The sequence below is a fragment of the Sturnira hondurensis genome, unplaced genomic scaffold, assembly GCF_014824575.4.
Source record: "Sturnira hondurensis isolate 20B ecotype Veracruz unplaced genomic scaffold, ASM1482457v3 Scaffold0008640, whole genome shotgun sequence".
NCBI classification, from domain to species: domain Eukaryota; kingdom Metazoa; phylum Chordata; class Mammalia; order Chiroptera; family Phyllostomidae; genus Sturnira; species Sturnira hondurensis.
Genome location: NW_028081271.1, coordinates 14,468,714 through 14,488,381, shown reverse-complemented (window position 1 = coordinate 14,488,381; position 19,668 = coordinate 14,468,714). Strand labels below are relative to the sequence as shown.

Below are 19,668 nucleotides of genomic sequence, written 5' to 3'. Positions count from 1 at the left end.
TCTTAAAAAAAAGAAAATACATTAAAATTTGAACTTATATAGCAGAAAAATCCAGAGTAAACCATTCTATTATAAAAGGATTAACTACTTTGCCAAGTACTTTACTGAAGACTGTTATTCCGTCACAACTTTCAAAGGGGAGAAGTTTGTCTTCATCTCACCATCACACGAGACTGGTGACAGGGGCTCATTTGTCTAATTTGTCCACCAAGAAGATGGAAAACAGGTAAGGTCAGAGTTGAAGAAACATGTTACCTCCATGGGGGGAAAATGTGAACACTGATTTTAACAATAGCAGAATACAATGAAGGAAAGAAAATGGAAATGAAAAGCAATACTCTGACTGACGTCTTAATTCCCTTCATCTCATCGCTCATTAGGAGGAAAATTTCTTTCTATTTGCCTAAGATCTACGGAAAGCTTTGACTCTCAGTGGTTCCCTGCTACCATGACCCTTCTTGGAGGACTGAAAAATCTTTCCTGATTTGCTTTCAGAACAACCATAGTCACATCAAATATCAAAATCTTGGATGGTCTTGAATGTTGGGCTAAGGAGTCTGTTCCTCAGGGCACAGGGAAGGGGGAGCTACCAGAAAGAACACCAAGATATGGGATGTGCTTTGGAGTGACAAATCTGAAAACTGTGCGTAGAATACAACGAGGGACACTGAGGAGGAGGAAAGTCTGTTAGGAGAGATTGTAATAACCTGGGGTAAAAAATAATCAAGACTTCAATGAGCAGAATCAACATAAAAGATCATGAGAAGAAAACATACAAGATGCCGAAGGGGACAATGCTATTACAAAGACAGGATGTCACAATATCACAAAAAAAGAAGTAAATACTTTCAAAAAGGAGACCGAGGTTAGGGGAGAGTGTCACAGAGATGGGGGGTAATGTGGAGTGAGAAGGATCAAAGGTTAGTGAAGTAGACAATGATCTGATGAAAAGAGCCTTCTTTAAGAGAAGGATTTCTGTCTAGCGAGGAAGGGAGGTGAAGTACAAGAGTAATCACTTCACAGAAATCACTAGGACAGCCAGACCACTCAGAATGTGCTCATTACATTCTTGTTTTATCCTGAATATAGAACAGTCATCCAGCAGCAAATCCCACATTTAATCCTAAAGGCCCCCAAGAATTATTATGGGGTTTCCTTCACCCAGAGAGGATCTTCATTTCTTTTAATCCCTTTCTGAAAAGGAAAACACTGATGATCTTCTTAAACTCTATTTGGCTAGATTTATGTTGTTTTTGTATTGGTAGAACAAAGATTATTTCCACTTTTCTGACCTAAAAACACACTCCATAACACAAAAATTATAAGCTTCTCACTGGGCAGACAGATAAGGGAATAAGGCTGAAAAGCTTCTTAGCATTCCTAACAAATGCCTTCCAACAAAACAAACAGGGAGCAGTACTAGTGACAGTTTTGTCAGCTATAAAACGAACACAGCATGTGGCGTGTGCGCAGTTGTAAGGGTTACACTAGACTGCTCACGAAAAGCACCGGTGACAGTACTAAGCACCTGATAAAGGCTCAAGAGGATTTAATATTAAGATGACTGAAAAATTCTGATACTCAAATTTTTCATACAATTAGTGAACTAGATAGAATTCAGATATGAGATTCATTTGATTTTGTGGTTTACCTGTCAGTTATTAAGAGTGTATGTACTGTTCAAGCAACAGTATGGAGTATAAAAATATTAAAGGAATACGTTTCCTCAAAATTGACTTTTCTCAGTCCCTGACTTAATTATATAACACCACACTTGACTTTAACCAAAGCTAAGTAGAATTTGATGTTAAATACACATTAGAAATAGTAAAAATAAGGCCCTGGCTGGTGTAGCTCAGTGGATTGAGCGCGGGCCTGTGAACCAGAGGATTGCGGTTCGATTCCCAGTCAGGGCACATGCCTGGGTTGCAGGCCAGTTCCCTGCAGGCCAACTCCCAGCAGGGGACACACGAAAGGCAACCATACATTGATGTTTCTCTCCCTCTCTCCTTCCCCTCTAAAGATAAATAAATAAATAAAATCTTAAAAAAAAAAAAAAGAAATAGTAAAAATAAGTAAACAAATATTTTTTTTTAACAAAAGTAAAGTTACCAAAATTTATCAACCATGAAATCCTCACCTTGTTTTTTGGATAAGAAATTGCTTCAGATCCTGAAGAATGTATCCTGTTTTTCGTCCAACTTCTAAATACAAGTTTGGTCTATCAAAACTAGTACAGGTAATCAGAGGATTCGTCAAGTTTAAGCAACGTACAATGTCTTCCCGGATGGAGGAGCTTGCAGTGGCAGTGAGAGCAATTATTGGAACCTGAATGAAGTACACCAATTTTTCAAAAAGGAGAGAGCACATTAATTCCTAAAAATCCCACAGACTTTTTAAAAATAAATAAATAGACTGGTAGGCAATGACAGAAGAAAGTGTTGAAAATGCAATTTTCAAATTATTCTTTTTTAAGAAGAAAAAAACTTTCCTGCTTATGTGTTTCTCAGCCTCTGAATACATTTACTTGTTTTAAAATCAGGAATCATTGAAATAATATACTAAATCCATTAACTACTGGCCAAGGTGGAGGCACAGGTAGGTCACTTCGCCTCCTGACACAAAGATAAGAAGGATCACGACTCACCTCAAAACAAAAAACAGCCAGAGCTGCCAGAAAATCCAACTGTATGGAAGTCTGACAACCAAGAATTTAAAGAAGAAATATTCATTCAGACAGGTAGGAGGGCCGGAGACGGGGAGCCAGGGAAGAGAGGACGCAGTGTGGCGGTGGCAAGTGGCAGAAGCGGTAGTGGGTGGAACAGGCCATCTTGCATTCACGTGTGGCAGATAAAATCCTGGAGGGACACCTGGGGAGCAATCCCAGCCCCAGGCCAGACCACCCAGCCCAGGGTTCAAGCACCGGGAAAATAAAGCTTCACAACTTCTGGCTATAAAAATCAGTGGGGGTTGGGGCAGCAGAACAAACTGCCTATCTCTCAGGAGAGTCCACTTAAAGTACCCACACAGTCCTAGAACACACCCACACCCACCCCCTCGGGGACTCAGCACCAGCGCAGCAGCTAGAAGGGTGCCAGCCACATACAGGAAATGGGGGAAGTGACTGGAAACAGGGTGAGAGCAGAGCAAGCAGCACTGCCCCCCCTCCAGCCCCTGCCCCACATACAGCACCACAGAGCAGTGAAGCAGGTTTCCCCACCTTGGCAAATAACTAAGGTTCTACCCCTTACAACACGACAGCTGTGCCAAGACAGGGAGTCAAGGCAGCTCTGCCTAATACACAGAAGCAAACAAACACAGGGAGGCTGCCAAATTAAGGAGACAATGCAATATGGCCTAAATGAAAGAACAGATCAAGACTCCAGAAAAAGAACTAAGCAAAACAGGATAGCAAACCTGTCAGATGCAAAGTTGAAAACACTGGTGCTAAGGATGCTCAGAGAAGTCATTCAGTATGGCAAATGCAGAAGGGAATAAATGAAGGCTAAGCTAAGTGTAATAAAGAAAAACCCACAGGGAACCAACAGTAAAGGGAAGGAAGCTTAAGTTTAAATCAACGATTTGGAACAGAAGCAAGAAATAAAGAGTCAACCGGTGCAGAATGAAGAAACAAGAATGCAAAAAAAACAAGGAGAGAATAAGAAGACTCTGGGACATCTCCAAATGTGCCAACATTGGAACCACACGGGTGCCAGAAGGCAAAGAGGAAGAGCAAGAAACTGAAAACTTATTTGAAAAACTAATGAGAAAACTCCCCTAATTTGGTGAAGGAAACAGACATACAAGTCCAGAACACACAGAGAGTCCCAAACAAGTTGTACCCAAAGAAGGCCACACCAAGATTCATCATAATTAAAATGCCAAAGGTTGAAGACAGAATCTTATTTTTTAAAGATATTTATTTAATTTTTGTTATTTTTAGAGAGGAGGAAGGGAGAAAGAGAGAGAAACATCAATTGTGGTTGCCTCTTGCACGCCCCCTACTGGAGGTGGGGGGGACCTGGCCTGCAACTCAAACATGTGCCCTGACTGGGAATCAAACTGGCAAACCCTTTGGTTCACAGGCCACACTCAATACACTGAGCTACACCAGCCGGGGGTAAAGATAGAATCTTGAAAGCAAGAGAAAAGAAAAGAGTTACCTACAAAGGAATTCCCATAAGACTATCAGCTAATCTCTCAAAAGAAACTTTGCAGGCAAGAAGGGACTGGCAAGAAGTATTCAAAGTGACTAAAAGCAAGGACTTAGAACAAAGATTACTCTATCCAGCAAGGCTCTCATTTAGAGTGGAAGGGCAGACAAAGTGCTTCCCAGACAAGGTAAAGCTAAAGGAGCTCATCATCACCAAGCCCTCATTATACAAAATGCTAAAGGAATTATATAGGAAAAAGAAGAAGATCAAAACTATGAACAGTAAAATGACAACAAACTTAGAACTACCAACAACTTAATCTAAAAAAGCAAAACAAAACAAACAACCAGAACAGGAACAGAATCATAGAAAGGGAGATCGTGTGGAGGGTATCAGCTGGAGGAGGAAGGGGAGGAGGTAGGAAAAGGTACATGGACTAAGAAGCATAACCAGTATGCACAACATAGACAGGGGAGTGTTAAGAATAATAGTCTAGGAAATGGAAAGGCCAAAGAACTTACATGCAAAACCCATGGACATGAACTAAGGGTCAGGGGTTATTGCCAGAGGGAAAGGGGCTACCAGGTGGAGGAGGGCAAAAAGGAAAAATAAATTGGGACAACTGTAATAGCATAATCAATAAAATATACTTTAAATAAATAAATCCACTAGATTTCAAAATGTACTCTACCTTGTCTTATTAAATGAAGACTACTTATTAGCTATCTACCTCTCCCTTTATTATTTTTAACATTCCTTATATTATTTATAATCACGCTGATATAAATGGGAATATTGTTATGCCTTATTATTTTAAAGGCCCTGCTCATTTTATTTTTAAAGAGAGAGAAAGGGAGGTAGAAAGAGAGGGAAAAGAACATCAATGTGAGAGAGAAACGTCCATCAATTGCCTCTTGCAAGCACTGGAACCAGGGATCGAACCTGCAATCCAGGCATATGCCCTGACCCGGAATCAAACCAGCAACCTTTCGCTTCGTGAATGACGCCCAACGAACTGAGACACACCAGCCAGGGCCTGCTATCTATGCCTTGTTTATCATTACTCTATAATTCACAAATTATAAACTGTTTCATTCAATGAAAATCTAACCATATAAAGCAATGAAGTTGTTTTTTTGTTGTTGTCTCTGATTAAATCATTGGTTTATAGCTTCTCAGATCTAAAAGAAAAGCTCTAAATGACCTGAATATCCTCTCTCCAGTTTTGGTAAGTTAATCATGCCACACTATAAATAAGAAAAATGCATAAAATGAAACATCTATTATTAATCAATTCCTTGAGCAACCTAGTCATGTTCTATTTTCAGGCTAGCAAAGACTTTCGGACTGGATTAGCAGCCAAAACAAGAGCCACAGCATGTACCAGGAAAAATGTGAATGTGTAATCTTTCAGAAATCCAAAAGTAGGATAACAACATACATTCCAAAAACTAGATTTAACATTTTTGTCCCTATTATCATAGGGAGTTATAATCAACTATGCTATTACTTTGTAATCAAAAAATGAACTGTCTTACAGTTGTTCCAAAATCATTAGCTATTGTAATTCTAAGAATACAACTTCCTTAAAGTATTCTTTATTACCCACTACAACTACAGTAAACAATATTGTCCAAAAAATAGCTCTTAGATACATTTCATCTGCCTCAAAAATCAGGTAAGCAATTCTCTTGTATCTACGTGAAAATTTATGTGCAATTTGTGAAAAAGCACTTACACACTTTGAAAAACAATTTACTAAAAGCTATAAACTAGTTTTACCATCAATATTGCTTTACTGAAAAATTATCTCAAAGTTCATGTAAAAAGTATCAAGTTTTGCAGTAGTTTTTTAAAATAAGATTTTATTTATTTATTTTTAGAGGGGGAGGGAGAAAAAGGGAGAGAAACATCAATGCGTGGCTGCCTCTTACTCGCCCTCCACTGGGGACCTAGCCCACAACTCAGCTTATACCCTGACTGGGAGTCTAATCAGTGACCCCTGCTTCACATGCCCACACTCAATCCACTAAGCCACACTAGCCAGGGCTGGCAGTAATTTTTTTAAGTAGCAAAAAAATGACCCCGTCCAGGTAGCTCAGTTGGTTAGAGCCTCGTTCACCAAGGTTGCAGACTCAATCCCCAGTCAGGGCCCAGGTCCAAGAATCAACCAATGAATGCATAAACAAGCAGAACAACAAATAAATGTTTCTCTCTCTCCCTCTAAAATCAATCAATAAAAAAATGTTTAACTTTAAATGTATCAAAATCAATTTGACCAGGTTATTGGCATTTTTGCATTCTTTATCATGAAATTTTGTCAAATTGTTCAAGAATGATAACCCCCCAAATTAACTTCATTGATTTCTGGCTTACAATCACACAGTTCTCTAAATTTAGAGAGTGGCTGCCTAACAACTTAGAGATGAATAGGTCAATTTATTAAAAAGTTAGTTTCACTAATCAAATATATATATATATATTTGACATATGTATCAAATATAAGGCTAAAAATAAGAGAAGTTTAAATATCAAGCATTCTTAAGACATGCACATTCAACAAAGCATTTTCATCAATTTAAGTACTTTACGGAAACAATTTATAAGTGCAGTAATAAAATATTTGCTGTTTAACTGCATATGCAGATAAAGAAAAAGTTTTCAGAATAAGAAAACTGTAAGAAAAAAGGGTCTGGTTTGTTTCTGAGTAATATATATATGAGTGGGTGGGTAATGCACTTCTGAAAATGAGAAAATAGGCATGAAACATGACACCTCTTGAAGAAGTTAATAGAAAAATCAGGCAAAATAGCAGCACATTGGTGAAAATACTCTGGCTTAGAATCAGTTGTCTGAGTTCAAATCCTGCCTTTGCCACTAACCAGATGTGAGATTTTGAGCTGCTTCAGTCTCTAACCTCTGGTTCCCTCTTCTATAAAATGGCTATAAATAATCACAACAATCTCATAAAGTTATTGTGAAGACGAAACGATATAAAACACATTATGTGCTGAACATAACACATAGTACTCAGTAAGCACTAAAAAGTTTCAGCTATTACCGTTATTGCAACAACTGTAAAGAATTCTATACAAATTCCACGGGCACTACTCCCAGATTCACCACTGACTTTGGCAGGGGCTAAATTCTCCTAGCCTCAGTTTTTTCATCAAAGTATGAGACAGACCTAGGCCAGTGTGGCTCAGCTGGGAGAAGTGTCATCCTGTAAGCAAAAGGTTGCAGGTTTGATTCCCAGTCAGCCCACATACCTAGTCTGCAGGTTCAATCCCTGTTCCAGGCACGTACAGGAGGCAACGAATAGATGCTTCTATCTCCCAACACTGTTTCTCTCTCTCCCTTCCTGTCTCTCTAAAAAGCAATAAAAAATGTCCTTGGGTGAAGACAAAAATACATATGAGACAGAGTGCTGCATGATGTTAGACTCTCTTCTAACAAAAATTCCCCCTTCGCCACTAGAAACTTCCTATTCAAGTGACAAGCTAACAGTGAAAAAAATCACTATAAATGCCATCTTTATAAATTCAGTCTTTTGTTTCCAACATTCTAGAAAGTCAGTTAAGAATGTTGCTTCCTCAAATAGAAAATAGGACAATGTAATAGAATATATGAAACTTAAGGAAACAATAGGTATTTACTTTCACTTCAGAATGAATAGAGAATCTTTTCTCTAAGAAGCATGTTGTGGTGTACAACACTTAAAATTTATAAACTAGGATGAAGCTTAAAAATAACACATAGGTTGCTTATGAGAAAGGTGACCGTGCATCCTACTTTGCTGGGACACTCCCAGTTCCTGCTGTCACCACGACACTTGTAAGAGCTGGTGGCCTTTCATTGTCAAAAGTGAACTAGTTTGGATGATAAATTCTACTGTCACCTATATCAAGTTCTTATACAAATCTGATACTTGAAGCTGGCAAAAAAATTGTTTCCTTTATAATAAGTGTCAAGTATTGTTAAAACAAGTAATAAAATATAAATTAATCTGGGATTATAAATTTAGGAATGGCAGTCATATACTTCAATGGTGCAGAACCTATAGATTCAGAGAATTACAACTCTTCCATCTGCTTCTAAGTGTGGGTCATCTTGCTAATTCTAATTCTGTACTCCATAATACCAGGCTTCCGTTATACATTCATTCACTCATTCCAATTAGTTATGGAGTGTGTACTATACATTGATCTTTGTGAAAGAACTGGAGAGAAAGTAACAAAAAGGACCAACATGTCTGGTGGATCTCATGATTCCTCTTATTTGAATTGTATAGAATTTTGAGAATGACGGAAAACTTTCCGCCCGGCTTCTCTCTCTAGAGACTCATTTTATCTGATTCTGTCCAAACTGCAATCTGAGTGCCAAACAGTTTAGTGACTCCTTTGCCATTTTTGAGCTTACTGAAACATTGTGGTGTGAAGCACCACAGGTTCACACCAGCTGTCCCGCTGCAATAGCAACGGGAGGCAGAAAAAAGACACTGAGAATCGCAAAGACAACGCCAGTCTCACAGCTGCCAGGTGGCATTTCTCACCACTTAGCTGGTAACAAAGAACCGGAATAGAGGACTCACTGGCATGGACAGTGGCGTGGGGATTGACTGGTGGGTGGGGCGAGGCAGGGGACGGCACTGAGGAAAAAGGTGGGACAACTAGAACTGAACAAAAATAAAGAAATAATAAAAAGATAAAAAGGGTTCATGAAAACACTAGGGAAAATAATCTTCTCAGCTGCTGCTTGACAAACACTCTGTGCTCAAATGAATCACCCCAAGAAATGGAAAGGACCCAGCGGAGACCAAAGCCAGACACGATAAAAGACTAACTCAACACTAACCGTGGTTAAGAACTGCAAGGAATAGTCAGAACTCCTCCAACACAATCCTTCCAGAACCAAAGGCCTAGGAAAGGATTACAGAGAGCAATCTTCCTGGTTTCCAAAAGCTTACTTTAAAACCATTCTAAATTACTGGGAAGCAGTCGCGGTGGACTTGTGACTTCCAACAAAGATCTTCTTTTTCTATTATTACATGCACTATTAACAGAATTTATCTTTCTGAATTATTTGTACTGTTCCATGTACCATTTACTGTTTGGTACTACTGCTTTTATTCTTACAGGTATGAACTTGAACTCCTTCACTGGACTATCAGCTACTTTAGGGCAGAGACTATGTTTTATATGTCAGATTACTTACTTTAGAAACGAGCAGTGCCCCGCTGTGGAGCTACTGCCCAACTCCACTACTCAATGCACGTGGGAAAGAGTGACTTCCTGGCTCTCAGCTTTCTCGTCACACTCACTTACTCATCTAACCAAGTGTTTACGGAGCACCACTATGTGCCAAGTACTGTTCTCGATTTTATTAACCTAACCCATCAAAAACTCCTCCCCACAAAGGATATTCTAGTGGGGACCCAAAGACAACAGACAAAATGAATGTTAGCAGCGAGGTTAATTTGAAATTTTTCATGAAATGGTGTTTCCACAAAGACCAGAGAGAAGAGGGGATCACACCACGTGAACTGCCTGGGTGAAGAGTATTCAGGGATAGGGAAAAGCAGGAACGAAGCCTGAATACAGCAGCATGCTTGGCATATTTGAAAATACCAAGGAAAACAGGGTGGCTGGAAACTGGCAAATTAGGAGACAAATACCAGAGGATGAGGTTGAAGACACTGAACTTGGCAGAGCTTACCGATGGGAATGCTGCCTTCAAGGAGCCCAAAGCCCTGAATGAATTTCTAAAGTCATGTCCCCACTCGGAAATACAGTGAGCCTCATCCACAGCAATCAGTGTGATACCTACAAAAAGAAAAGAAATAAATGGGAAAAGTAAATTAAAGTACAAAAATAAAGGATACCTTCATCTAAATCAACATCACCTTCTTCACTTAGAATATATAAGTATCACAGCAAAAACAGATGATTGAATCAACCCAATATTTGGTAAATGTGAAAATAAAAGCATAAATAATATCAGGTAACACAAAAAATCATTCTTGAGAAGAAGAGAAATAAACAGATTAAAACTATATGGATAAAAGAAGGAAACATGTATATACTATTCAAACGCATATTTATTAGATTTCAGCTTTCATCATTATTCCTCAGAAAAATACTCATTATCACCTGTCCTCAATACTACCCCTCGTGAACCATCTGTAATGAAAATGCCCTGAAAAAAAGAGCCGTTCTCTTTCTCTTTGGTAATACTTTACTATTCTCTCATTGATTACCCCTCAAGAGATAGAACCGGCACGTTTCTAGTGAGATTAAGCACATGACTGTCCACGACTGCTCCCGCATCACACGACAAAGAGCAGCTCTGAAACACCAGCGCAGAAACTCAGGGTGACGCCCACGTTCTCTAACGCAAGACGGTCAGGGAAGGACTACGTTTCATTATGTACAAAGTAGGTAAGACGGAGTATAATTTGTTCTTTCTTCCCCTGGTGACCCCTCCACTCTGCCCCCACACCACCCCCCACACTGAAACAGAATCATTAGTGTAAGGAATGCATTTCAGAAAGGGGCTTTATTGTACAACCATCCATTACAATGTCTTCAGATATTTCAAAGCAATGGCAGTAGTGCCTTTACCCTCAACAACCAAATTAATACTTAAGACAAAAATAATTTTGTCCTTCAATAGGAATAATCATTCCTTGATACTTATCTGAGTATTAATAACGTCCCGCACTAGCAGAGATTAAAAGGATGTGCTCCGGAGCCATACGCCCTGGACGCATGGCTCCACCACTGAGCATTTCTCTCACCCGAAGCAAGTTACTCAGGCTTCCGAGTCTCTGCTTCCCACAAGTAAGAGTAGATAACAGTCCTAAACGTATTAGTCACTCTGAAAATTAAATTAGATCATTCTCACATAAAATGCTCTGACAGGGTCTGGCATAAAAGACATCTCAATAAAAAAATTATTACTATTATTATATTGTTATTAAATGCCTACTATGATCCAATCCTTTTCTAGGAATAATAGTAAGATTAACAAAATGCAATCCATGACCTTGAAGAGCTCATAATTCTCAAAGAAGAGACTGACACGCAAATAAACAATTTTAATTTATTGAGATTACTAAACATAATAAAGCTAAAGGAGAAGGCAAAGAAGAAACCTACTAAATATGAGCAAAGGGGCGGATCAGCATCAAAACTCTCTGGTTCATACTGAGGGACTGAAAAAATTCAATGTTACCACTATATTTATTTTGGCTTTAGAAACTAAATAATACAGATTTTAAATGAAATATATTAACACAAAAATGGTGGCTCCTCCTTTATTTTAAAACCTTCCTTAAAAGCACAGGTTTCACTAACTGCCTTCGAATAAAGCTGATCTTTGTCCCTCACAATGAGTTCAGGCGAGCTTTCGCCAACTTTCACTTTAAATGCGCAAGTCCAAGTGTCTGACCAGGTCCTACACCATTTCATTGTGCATACTTGGCACTCAAGCTTTATTTCCAAAGTTAAAAGACAACTACAGGCGTGTCTGGTTTTAAGGAGTCTCCATATAAATTATGTTTGTTGCTTCTGTAATAAATCCATACTACTTAAAAAATGTAACATTTATCATAAAAACTAAAAAGTGATTAGCTCAATGTCAGACTACTGTACAAAGAGTATATTCACTTTTACAAACATTTTACAATTTCTTGCAAACAAAAGCCAAAGAAAAATATTTCAAAAAGAATATAGCTCCTTTCTTCACCATTCAGTAAACCAAAAAGAACATTTTCATCTGCCATATGCAGAGTATTCCTCTGCATTGCTTGCAACATTCATAATTTAATCCACTACAGAAAATATAAATAGAGAATTAGAACTACCTGTCAAAGGATCTAAGGACAGATGTAAGCTATTATTAACTCTACCATTAAGTACAGACTTAAGCTAGTTATTATCTCTATCACAGAAACAAAGAAAGTACTAAAATAGAGCACAACATATCCAGACCACTGTGGAAACAGACCCTAGCGTTTACAATAAAACCAGGCAATTTGTGTCTCTAAGGTAGTTAAGCTTAATTTAAAGTAAAATATTCACAAAAACTTCATATGACCTCATAAGGTACATAGTCAATTTGTTTCCCATTAAAGACAAAAATATAGTATTCCAAAATGGGAGTTTAACAGCTGAGGAATGTTCTCTTTTTTAAAAAATATTTCATTTATTTCTTTTTAGAGAGAGGGGAAGGGAGGGAGAAAGAGGGAGAGAAACATCAATGTGTGGTTGCCTCTCACGTGGCCCCCACTAGGGACCTGGCCCACAACCCAGGCACATGCCCTGACTGGGAATCGAACCTTCTTCGATCCTTTGGTTTGCAGCCCACACTCAATGAAGAATGTGGTCTTTGAAAATATATTTAATCACATGTTAATTCCTGTCCTAATGCTTTTGTTAGTATTTAACACATACTAAAAGGATACAAATTTGTTTTCATTATACTATTAATTAAATTGTTAACTGTTTTCCTAGAGTTACGTGCAAGTAACCATTAAATGATACCACAATGTTAAAAAACCTTGGCTATGTGGAATTACTTTAATACATAATGAGACAACAAGATTACATAATATTGGCTGTTTCAACTGAAATATGTGCATTTGCAATAGAAGCCTGGAGAGAAACTCTTGGGCAGCTAAGCCTAACCACAAAGAAGGAAATAACAGAAAAAACTTTTTTAAGTACAAAAAAAAGCGGTGTCAGCTTTTGACTAAATCTGTATTTAAATTTTCTACAGCAAAAACTCTAACTCATCTCTAATTTGGTAATCATACTTACTGGTGACAAATAATCAAAAGTCCTGTGTCTTCTAACCCTGAGGACACATTGGGGTCACCTCTGAAAAACTAGAGATGCCAAGGCACCTTCCCTAGGCATTAAATCAGAATCTTCAAGGTTAAAAGATGCTATATTTTCTAAAGTTTGAAAGGTGATTTTCTTGAACGACAAGGGTAGAGAATCACTACACTGATTTAATTTTGATTCAAAATACGTTTAAAAAAAGCAAAACTACAATTTCATGAAATCTAAGACTGAACAGTTTTCAACGATACGTTTAAATGCCAACTATGTGCCAAGCACTGCGCTAGGGAAATATAAATGAATAAGAATTGTATTTTTTACCAAAAAAAGAAAGTTATAGTATAGAAGAAAACATATATAAGCAGGGAATTATAACACAGGAGCCTAATTTCTATGGCAGAAAGAATTACAAGCTCCTTCTATGGAATAAGACAGGAGAGACACCCAGTTGGAGAGTCAGAGATTTCCTGGAAGAATTAATGTTTGAAATAAACTTTAACAGAAGTGAAATCAGGGACTGTCCATAAGTTCAACTTGAAAGAATAACTCAACTCAGTAAATTCTTACAAGGATCCTATGGTGCCACTTACCCGCCATAACCTCAAGTTCCTGGAGGAGGCACAAGTTACCCAAACAGAATTCTGGAGTTAAGTACACAATCTGGTATTTGCCTCTATAAAAACAAAACAAAAAGAGAAAGAAACAGGAGTGGAAATGTACTACAATAAAGAAAACAATAACCCAATGAATTACAACTTAAAACCATCATACCTGACATATCTTTAAAAAACACATTATGCTAATTACTAAAAACTAAATGAACACTGATGTGTACATACTCGCATCCACATATATTGTTCTCTGATTTCCCTTCAGCATGTCAACATAAAAACCGGCGATGCCCGTCAGGGGGTACTCAGCACTAAGGGGACAACAGAAGCTTCGTTCTGATTTCTAGGGGTCCAGCCCCCAAATTATAGGGCCTGAGTTACACGTTCAGGCCTACAGTAAACCTTTCATGTGTTAGCGACCCACCCACACACTGCCCTCCTTCTGCAGAACTGCAGCCCGTGTCCACACCCTTCCCCACGGTGAAACCCACAGCATGCGTGTCTCTCTATGTGTTCTGTCTCTCGCCCACATCCTCTCGGGCCAGGGTTAAACACAGTATGAAAATCAAGTCGATCGGTCTCTGTCCTAGAACTTGGGGGTCTGATTAAGAAACAACCAGTCAGTCTCGGCAAGTGGAAAGATCTGAAATGTGTAAAAGATGGAGTTGGAAAGTAATCTCCTGTAACTAAAAAAGCGAAGAATGTTTATCTGCTCAGAGAAAACAATGAGTATAACACATAGAAGTTATAGATAAAAAAAAAAAACTACTCTAAAAAAAGCTGGCGGTTTCTTAAAAAGTAACATAGAATTACAATTTGGTCCAGCAATTCCTCTCTAGGCTTATACACAAAAGCACTGAAAACATCTGTCCACTTAAAAACTTGTACATAAATGTTCAAATACTAGTATATTCATAACAGCCAAAAAGTGGAAACAACCTAAATGTACGTCATTGATGAATGGATAAAATATGGTATGTCTATTAGATAGAATTATATATCCATAAAAAGAAATGAAGTATTGGTAATATTGTGCTAAGTGAAAGAAGCCAGACACAAAAAGCCACATACTATGTGAGTCCACTTATGTGAAATGTCCAGAATAGGCAAATATAGAGACAGAAACCAGATTAGCATTAAACAGGGGTAAGGGAGGGAGCAATGGGCACTGGCTGCTTAATGGACATGGAGGCTTGGGATGGGCTGATGAAAATGTTCTGAAATTAGTAATGACAGTTGCACAACATTCTAAATGTACTAAAAGCCACAGAAGCGTGCCCTTTAAAAATGGCTAAAATAATAAACACTAAGTTATGTAAATTTACCTCAATTAGAAAGTAAAACGTAAATATTTATCTACCACATAACACAGTCACTCCGCTCGCTGGTTTTACAGCAATGAAATCAGAGCCCACGACCACCCAAGTCTCATGTACAGCAGCTGCTCAGAGCAGCTTTGCACGTGACAGTCCACAACTGCCAACAATCCAAAGGCCGGTCAGTAGGTGAGCAGATAAGCAACTGTGATCCATCCACAGATGTAATCTAATCTACTCAGTAATTAAAAAAGGAATGAACTACTAACACATGTAACACCATGATGAAACTCAAAACAACCAGGTTTGTGATTTGAACCAGACAAAGAGGAGCACACATTGTATGACTGATTCTGTTTATATATAACTTTAGAAAACATAAATTAATCTATAGTTGCAAAACAGATACGTAGTTACCTGGTGAGTGGGGTGAAGAGGTCGGGGAAGGCGGGAGGAATAGACTACAAAAGGTATGAATAAAACTCAGGGATAATAAATGTGTTCATCATCTGGACTGTAGTGATGTTTTGGTAAGTGTTTATACACCAAAACCTGGCAAATTACATATTTTAAGTATGAAAAATTTATTGTGCATCAATTATACATCAATAAAGGTGATTTAAAATGTTTAGGGAAAAAAACATGTTCAAAGGAGTATTTTAAAAGAATATACATAGCAGCTTTCTTAGTAGGGGCCCACACCTGAAAATAGCTTAGGCATCCATCAATAAGGAAATTCAAAGAAACTGTGGTATTTTCATACAATAAAATACCACTTTAGCATTAAAAATAAAGTACAGATGCACACAACATGGAGAATTCTCAAGACATTATACTGAAGGAAAGAAGTTTTACACAAAAGGGTTCATACTGTACATCACTATTTCACTAAGTTCTAGAACAAGCAAAACAACAACATGGTTTGCTTTCGGATAAAGGATAAAAGGATAAACTAGGGAAGAACATAAAGGAACTTTCAGAGTGACAATAATATTATGTATCTTGATAAGGGTTTGAGCTACATATTTAGATGCATTTATCAATACTTGGTAAGTACATGTGTGCTTATTTATGAGTTAATATACACATATATTATTAATATACATATTTTTGTGTGTGTGTGACAATTTTATTCTTGTAAGAAATTATGTGATAATGAGATTAGTGGGGCAAGAGATCTAGAATCTAGTCTCTGCTCAGCCATTAATTTCATTGAGTAATTTTGGGCAAATTACTTTGAACCTCAGTTTGTCCATCTGTAAAATGGAGCAAAACCAGATACTCTCCAAGTGCTCTTCCAAAACCAAAATTTTACAAACTTGTGATTCCAATGTTAGCATTACAGTTGAGAACTGGAAATAATAGATCTCTTTCAGACTGAAAGGTTTTAAAATTCATAGTTCTGTAAATGCTATAAAAAGAAAGTACATTTTTAAATCATAGACATTTTGTTCATGCATTAAGTAGAACTTTTCGTGTATAAAATTCTCTCACACATCATAGAAACCTGACCATATGATCAGAAAGCATGTAAATTACTCACAATTTTACATCCTCTAGAATATGTTTTGACTGTGCTGATCCCAGAAAACAAGCTGAGATGTTGGACATTCTACAAGAAAAAAAACACACATCCTGAAGCCATGTAGACTTTACAAATATCAACTTCATTCTTAAGTGAGAAGTAATAAAGAAATATAATTCTTTAAAAATTACATTCCCCTCTGCAATCCTCAGTCTTTTTGTAACTCACTAATTCGTTAAACAAATTCCTTCAAGGGCCATATTAGAAGGTAAGTTGCTAAGGTGGGTTTTTTCAAAAAGATTGCAAACTGAAAGATGTTTAAAACTTTTCATAACTAAAATATAGGCTTCTAGTTTATACCAAACTAAAGGGCAAGGATAACTGAAAGAGAACAGAATTTTTTTTAAAGATTTTATTTATCTTTAGAGAGGAAGGGAAGGAGAGAGGGAGAGAAATATCAATGTATGGTTGCCTCTCGTGCGCCCCCTGCCACGAACTACATCCCCTGCTGGGAAATGGCCTGCAACCCGGGCATATGCCCTGACTGGGAATCGAACCGCGATCCTCTGGTTTGCAGGCCTGCATGCAATCCACTGAGCTACACCAGCCAGGGCAGAACAGAATTTTAAGAAATGCAATTTAGCCCTGGCTGGTGTAGCTCAGTGGATTGAGCTCGGGCCTGCGAACCCCACGATCCCGGTTCGATTCCCAGTCAGGGCACATGCCTGGGTTGTAGGCCAGTTCCCAGAATGGGATTCATGAGAGGCAACCATACACTGATATTTCTCTCCTCTCCTTCCCTTCCTCTCTAAAGATAAATAAAAATCTTCAAAATAAAAAAAAAGAAATGCAATTTAAACTGACAGTCTGTTTACTTAAAAAAAAATGTTTATTGTGACCACCTGGTGGTCTTGAATTATGGAGAACCTGAGAAAGGTTTCTTCCCCTAACATGTCATTTATTGCTTATAAAGATAAAGTAACACTTATATAAATGTGTTACTGGGAATTAGATTTTAAAATACATGACAGAGATCAGGTGTTTCCTTCATGGAAAAAAAGAAAAAGGTGATAAGGTGGCAATGAAAACGTTACTTACCTGAGCTGGAGCACCTGGTCCTCCATCAAAGAAATCAGAGGCGAGATGACGATGCCAATCCCACCTGCATAAACAGGCGGGTACTGGAAGCACAAACTCTTCCCATAGCCTTGAAATAAAACGAACATACTCATTGAAATAAAAACAAAGGCTCGGTGTTTTGATTTCTTCTTACAATGCATTTGAATGAGATGAATGATCACTTACTATCATGCTATTGCATTGGCCAAACGGTTCGTGTGGTTTTTTCCATAAAAGACACATTTTTTGTTATCACCAATAACTTTAAAGATTTGGGTTTTTTTAATACGTTGGCCTTTTCCTACATGGTATAACACTGATTGTTCTCAGTTAATGTCTCAATGTGATCATTATCAATTTCAATTGGTCTACCCAACCATGGAGTACTGTCCAGTGATAAATTTCCAGTACAAAACTTTGCAAACCGCTTTCAAAGAATTTGATCAGTCACAGAACTTTCTCCATACACTGCAAAAATCTTTTTTGTGCGTTGCAGTTGCATTTTTACCTTTCTTGAATATGCCAAAAATGTTGTATATTTTCTTCCCTCTTCAATACTAAAATGGCTACCCCAAAATTCACCAATTTGTTTTTTTCTTCACTTTATTTTTAAGTATATTTTATTGATTATGCTATTACAGTTGCCCCATTCTTTTTTTCTATCCTTTATGCCCCTCTCCCCAGTACCCTCCTCACTCCAGCATCGCCCCCTAGTTCTCATCCATGGGTCACACGCATAAGTTCTTTGGCTTCTCCATTTCCCATACTATTCTTAACATTCCCCTGTCTATTTTGTTCCTACCAATTATGCTTCTTACTCCCTATGCCTTTTCCCCCATTCTCTCCCTTCTTCCTCCCCACTGATAACCTTCCATGTGATCTCTGTTTCTGTGGTTTTGTTTCTGTTCTAGCTGTTTGCTTAGTTTGTTTTTCTTTTTGTATTTCTAAGTTCAGTTGTTGATAGTTATGAGTTTATTACCATTTTACTGTTCATACTTTTGATCTTCTTTTTCTTAGATATGTCCTTTTAACATTTTATATAACAAGGGCTTGGTGATGATGAATTCCTTTAACTTGGCCCTATCTGGGAAGCATTTTATCTGTCCTTCTATTCTAAGTGACAGCTTTGCTGGGTAGAGTAATCTTGGACATAGGTTCTTGGCTTTCATGACTTTGAATACTTCTTTCCAGCCCCTTCTTACCTGTAAGGTTTCTTTTGAGAAATCAGTTAATAGTCTTACAGGAACTCCTTTGTAGGTAACTATCTTATTTTCTCTTGCTGGTAAATTTTAAGATTCTCTCATCTTTAATCTTGGATAATATAATTATGATGTGTCTTGGTATGTTCCTCTTTGGATCCAACTTCTTTGGAACTCTCTAAGCTTCCTGGACTTGCATGCCTATTTCCTTTGCCATACTGGGGAAGTTCTCCTTCATTATTTTTTCAAATAAGTTTTCAATTTCTTGCTCTTCCTCTTCTCCTTCCAGTACCCCTATGATTCAGATGTTGAAATGTCTAAAGTTGTCCCAGAGGTTCCTTGGCCTCTCATTTTTTGAATTCTTATTTCTTCATTCTGTTCTGGTTGAATGTTTAATTTCTTCCTTTTGTTCCAAATCATTGATATGACTCCCAGTTTCTTTCCCTTCACTAATAGTTCCCTGTGAATTTTTCTTTATTTTATTTTGTATAGCCTTCACTTCCTCCTCTATTTTGTGACCATACTCAATCATTTCTGTGAGCATCCTGGTTACCAGTGTTTTGAACTCTGTACAACACTGGTCCATATTTCAGCTATATTTCTTTGTCTTAACACACCAGTCTGGATGAATGTTTCTTCTTTAACTTTTTGGTTGTCAAACTTCTGTGCATTTCAATTTTCTGGCAGTTCTGGTTGGTTTTTTATTTTAAATTGGTTGTTTCCTTCTTTTGTTTGTGCAAGGGGGAAAGTGTATCTACCTACCCCTCCCACCATCTTGGCCAGAACCTGATAAGCCTTTTTTAAATGCACACTGATATGACAGCTGTCACAAATACAATACAATACAATACAATCTAACAAAATTATTTTGAATAAAATTAAAGAAACTAAGGGCTACTAG

General features: G+C 37.7%; 1 protein-coding gene across 10 annotated transcripts in view; it reads right to left on the bottom strand.

Moving 5' to 3' along the window:
* Positions 1-19,668, bottom strand: part of WRN (WRN RecQ like helicase) — a 107,380-nt gene that overhangs the window by 49,898 nt on the left and 37,814 nt on the right. For all 10 annotated transcript variants that reach the window (XM_037055325.1, XM_037055323.1, XM_037055328.1 and 7 more), the window contains 5 exons: positions 17,548-17,656; positions 16,468-16,536; positions 13,588-13,670; positions 9,870-9,976; positions 2,141-2,328 (listed from right to left, as the gene is read on the bottom strand). In XM_037055325.1, coding sequence (XP_036911220.1) covers positions 2,141-2,328; positions 9,870-9,976; positions 13,588-13,670; positions 16,468-16,536; positions 17,548-17,656 — 556 coding nt within the window. The remainder of the gene's footprint in view (positions 1-2,140; positions 2,329-9,869; positions 9,977-13,587; positions 13,671-16,467; positions 16,537-17,547; positions 17,657-19,668) is intronic.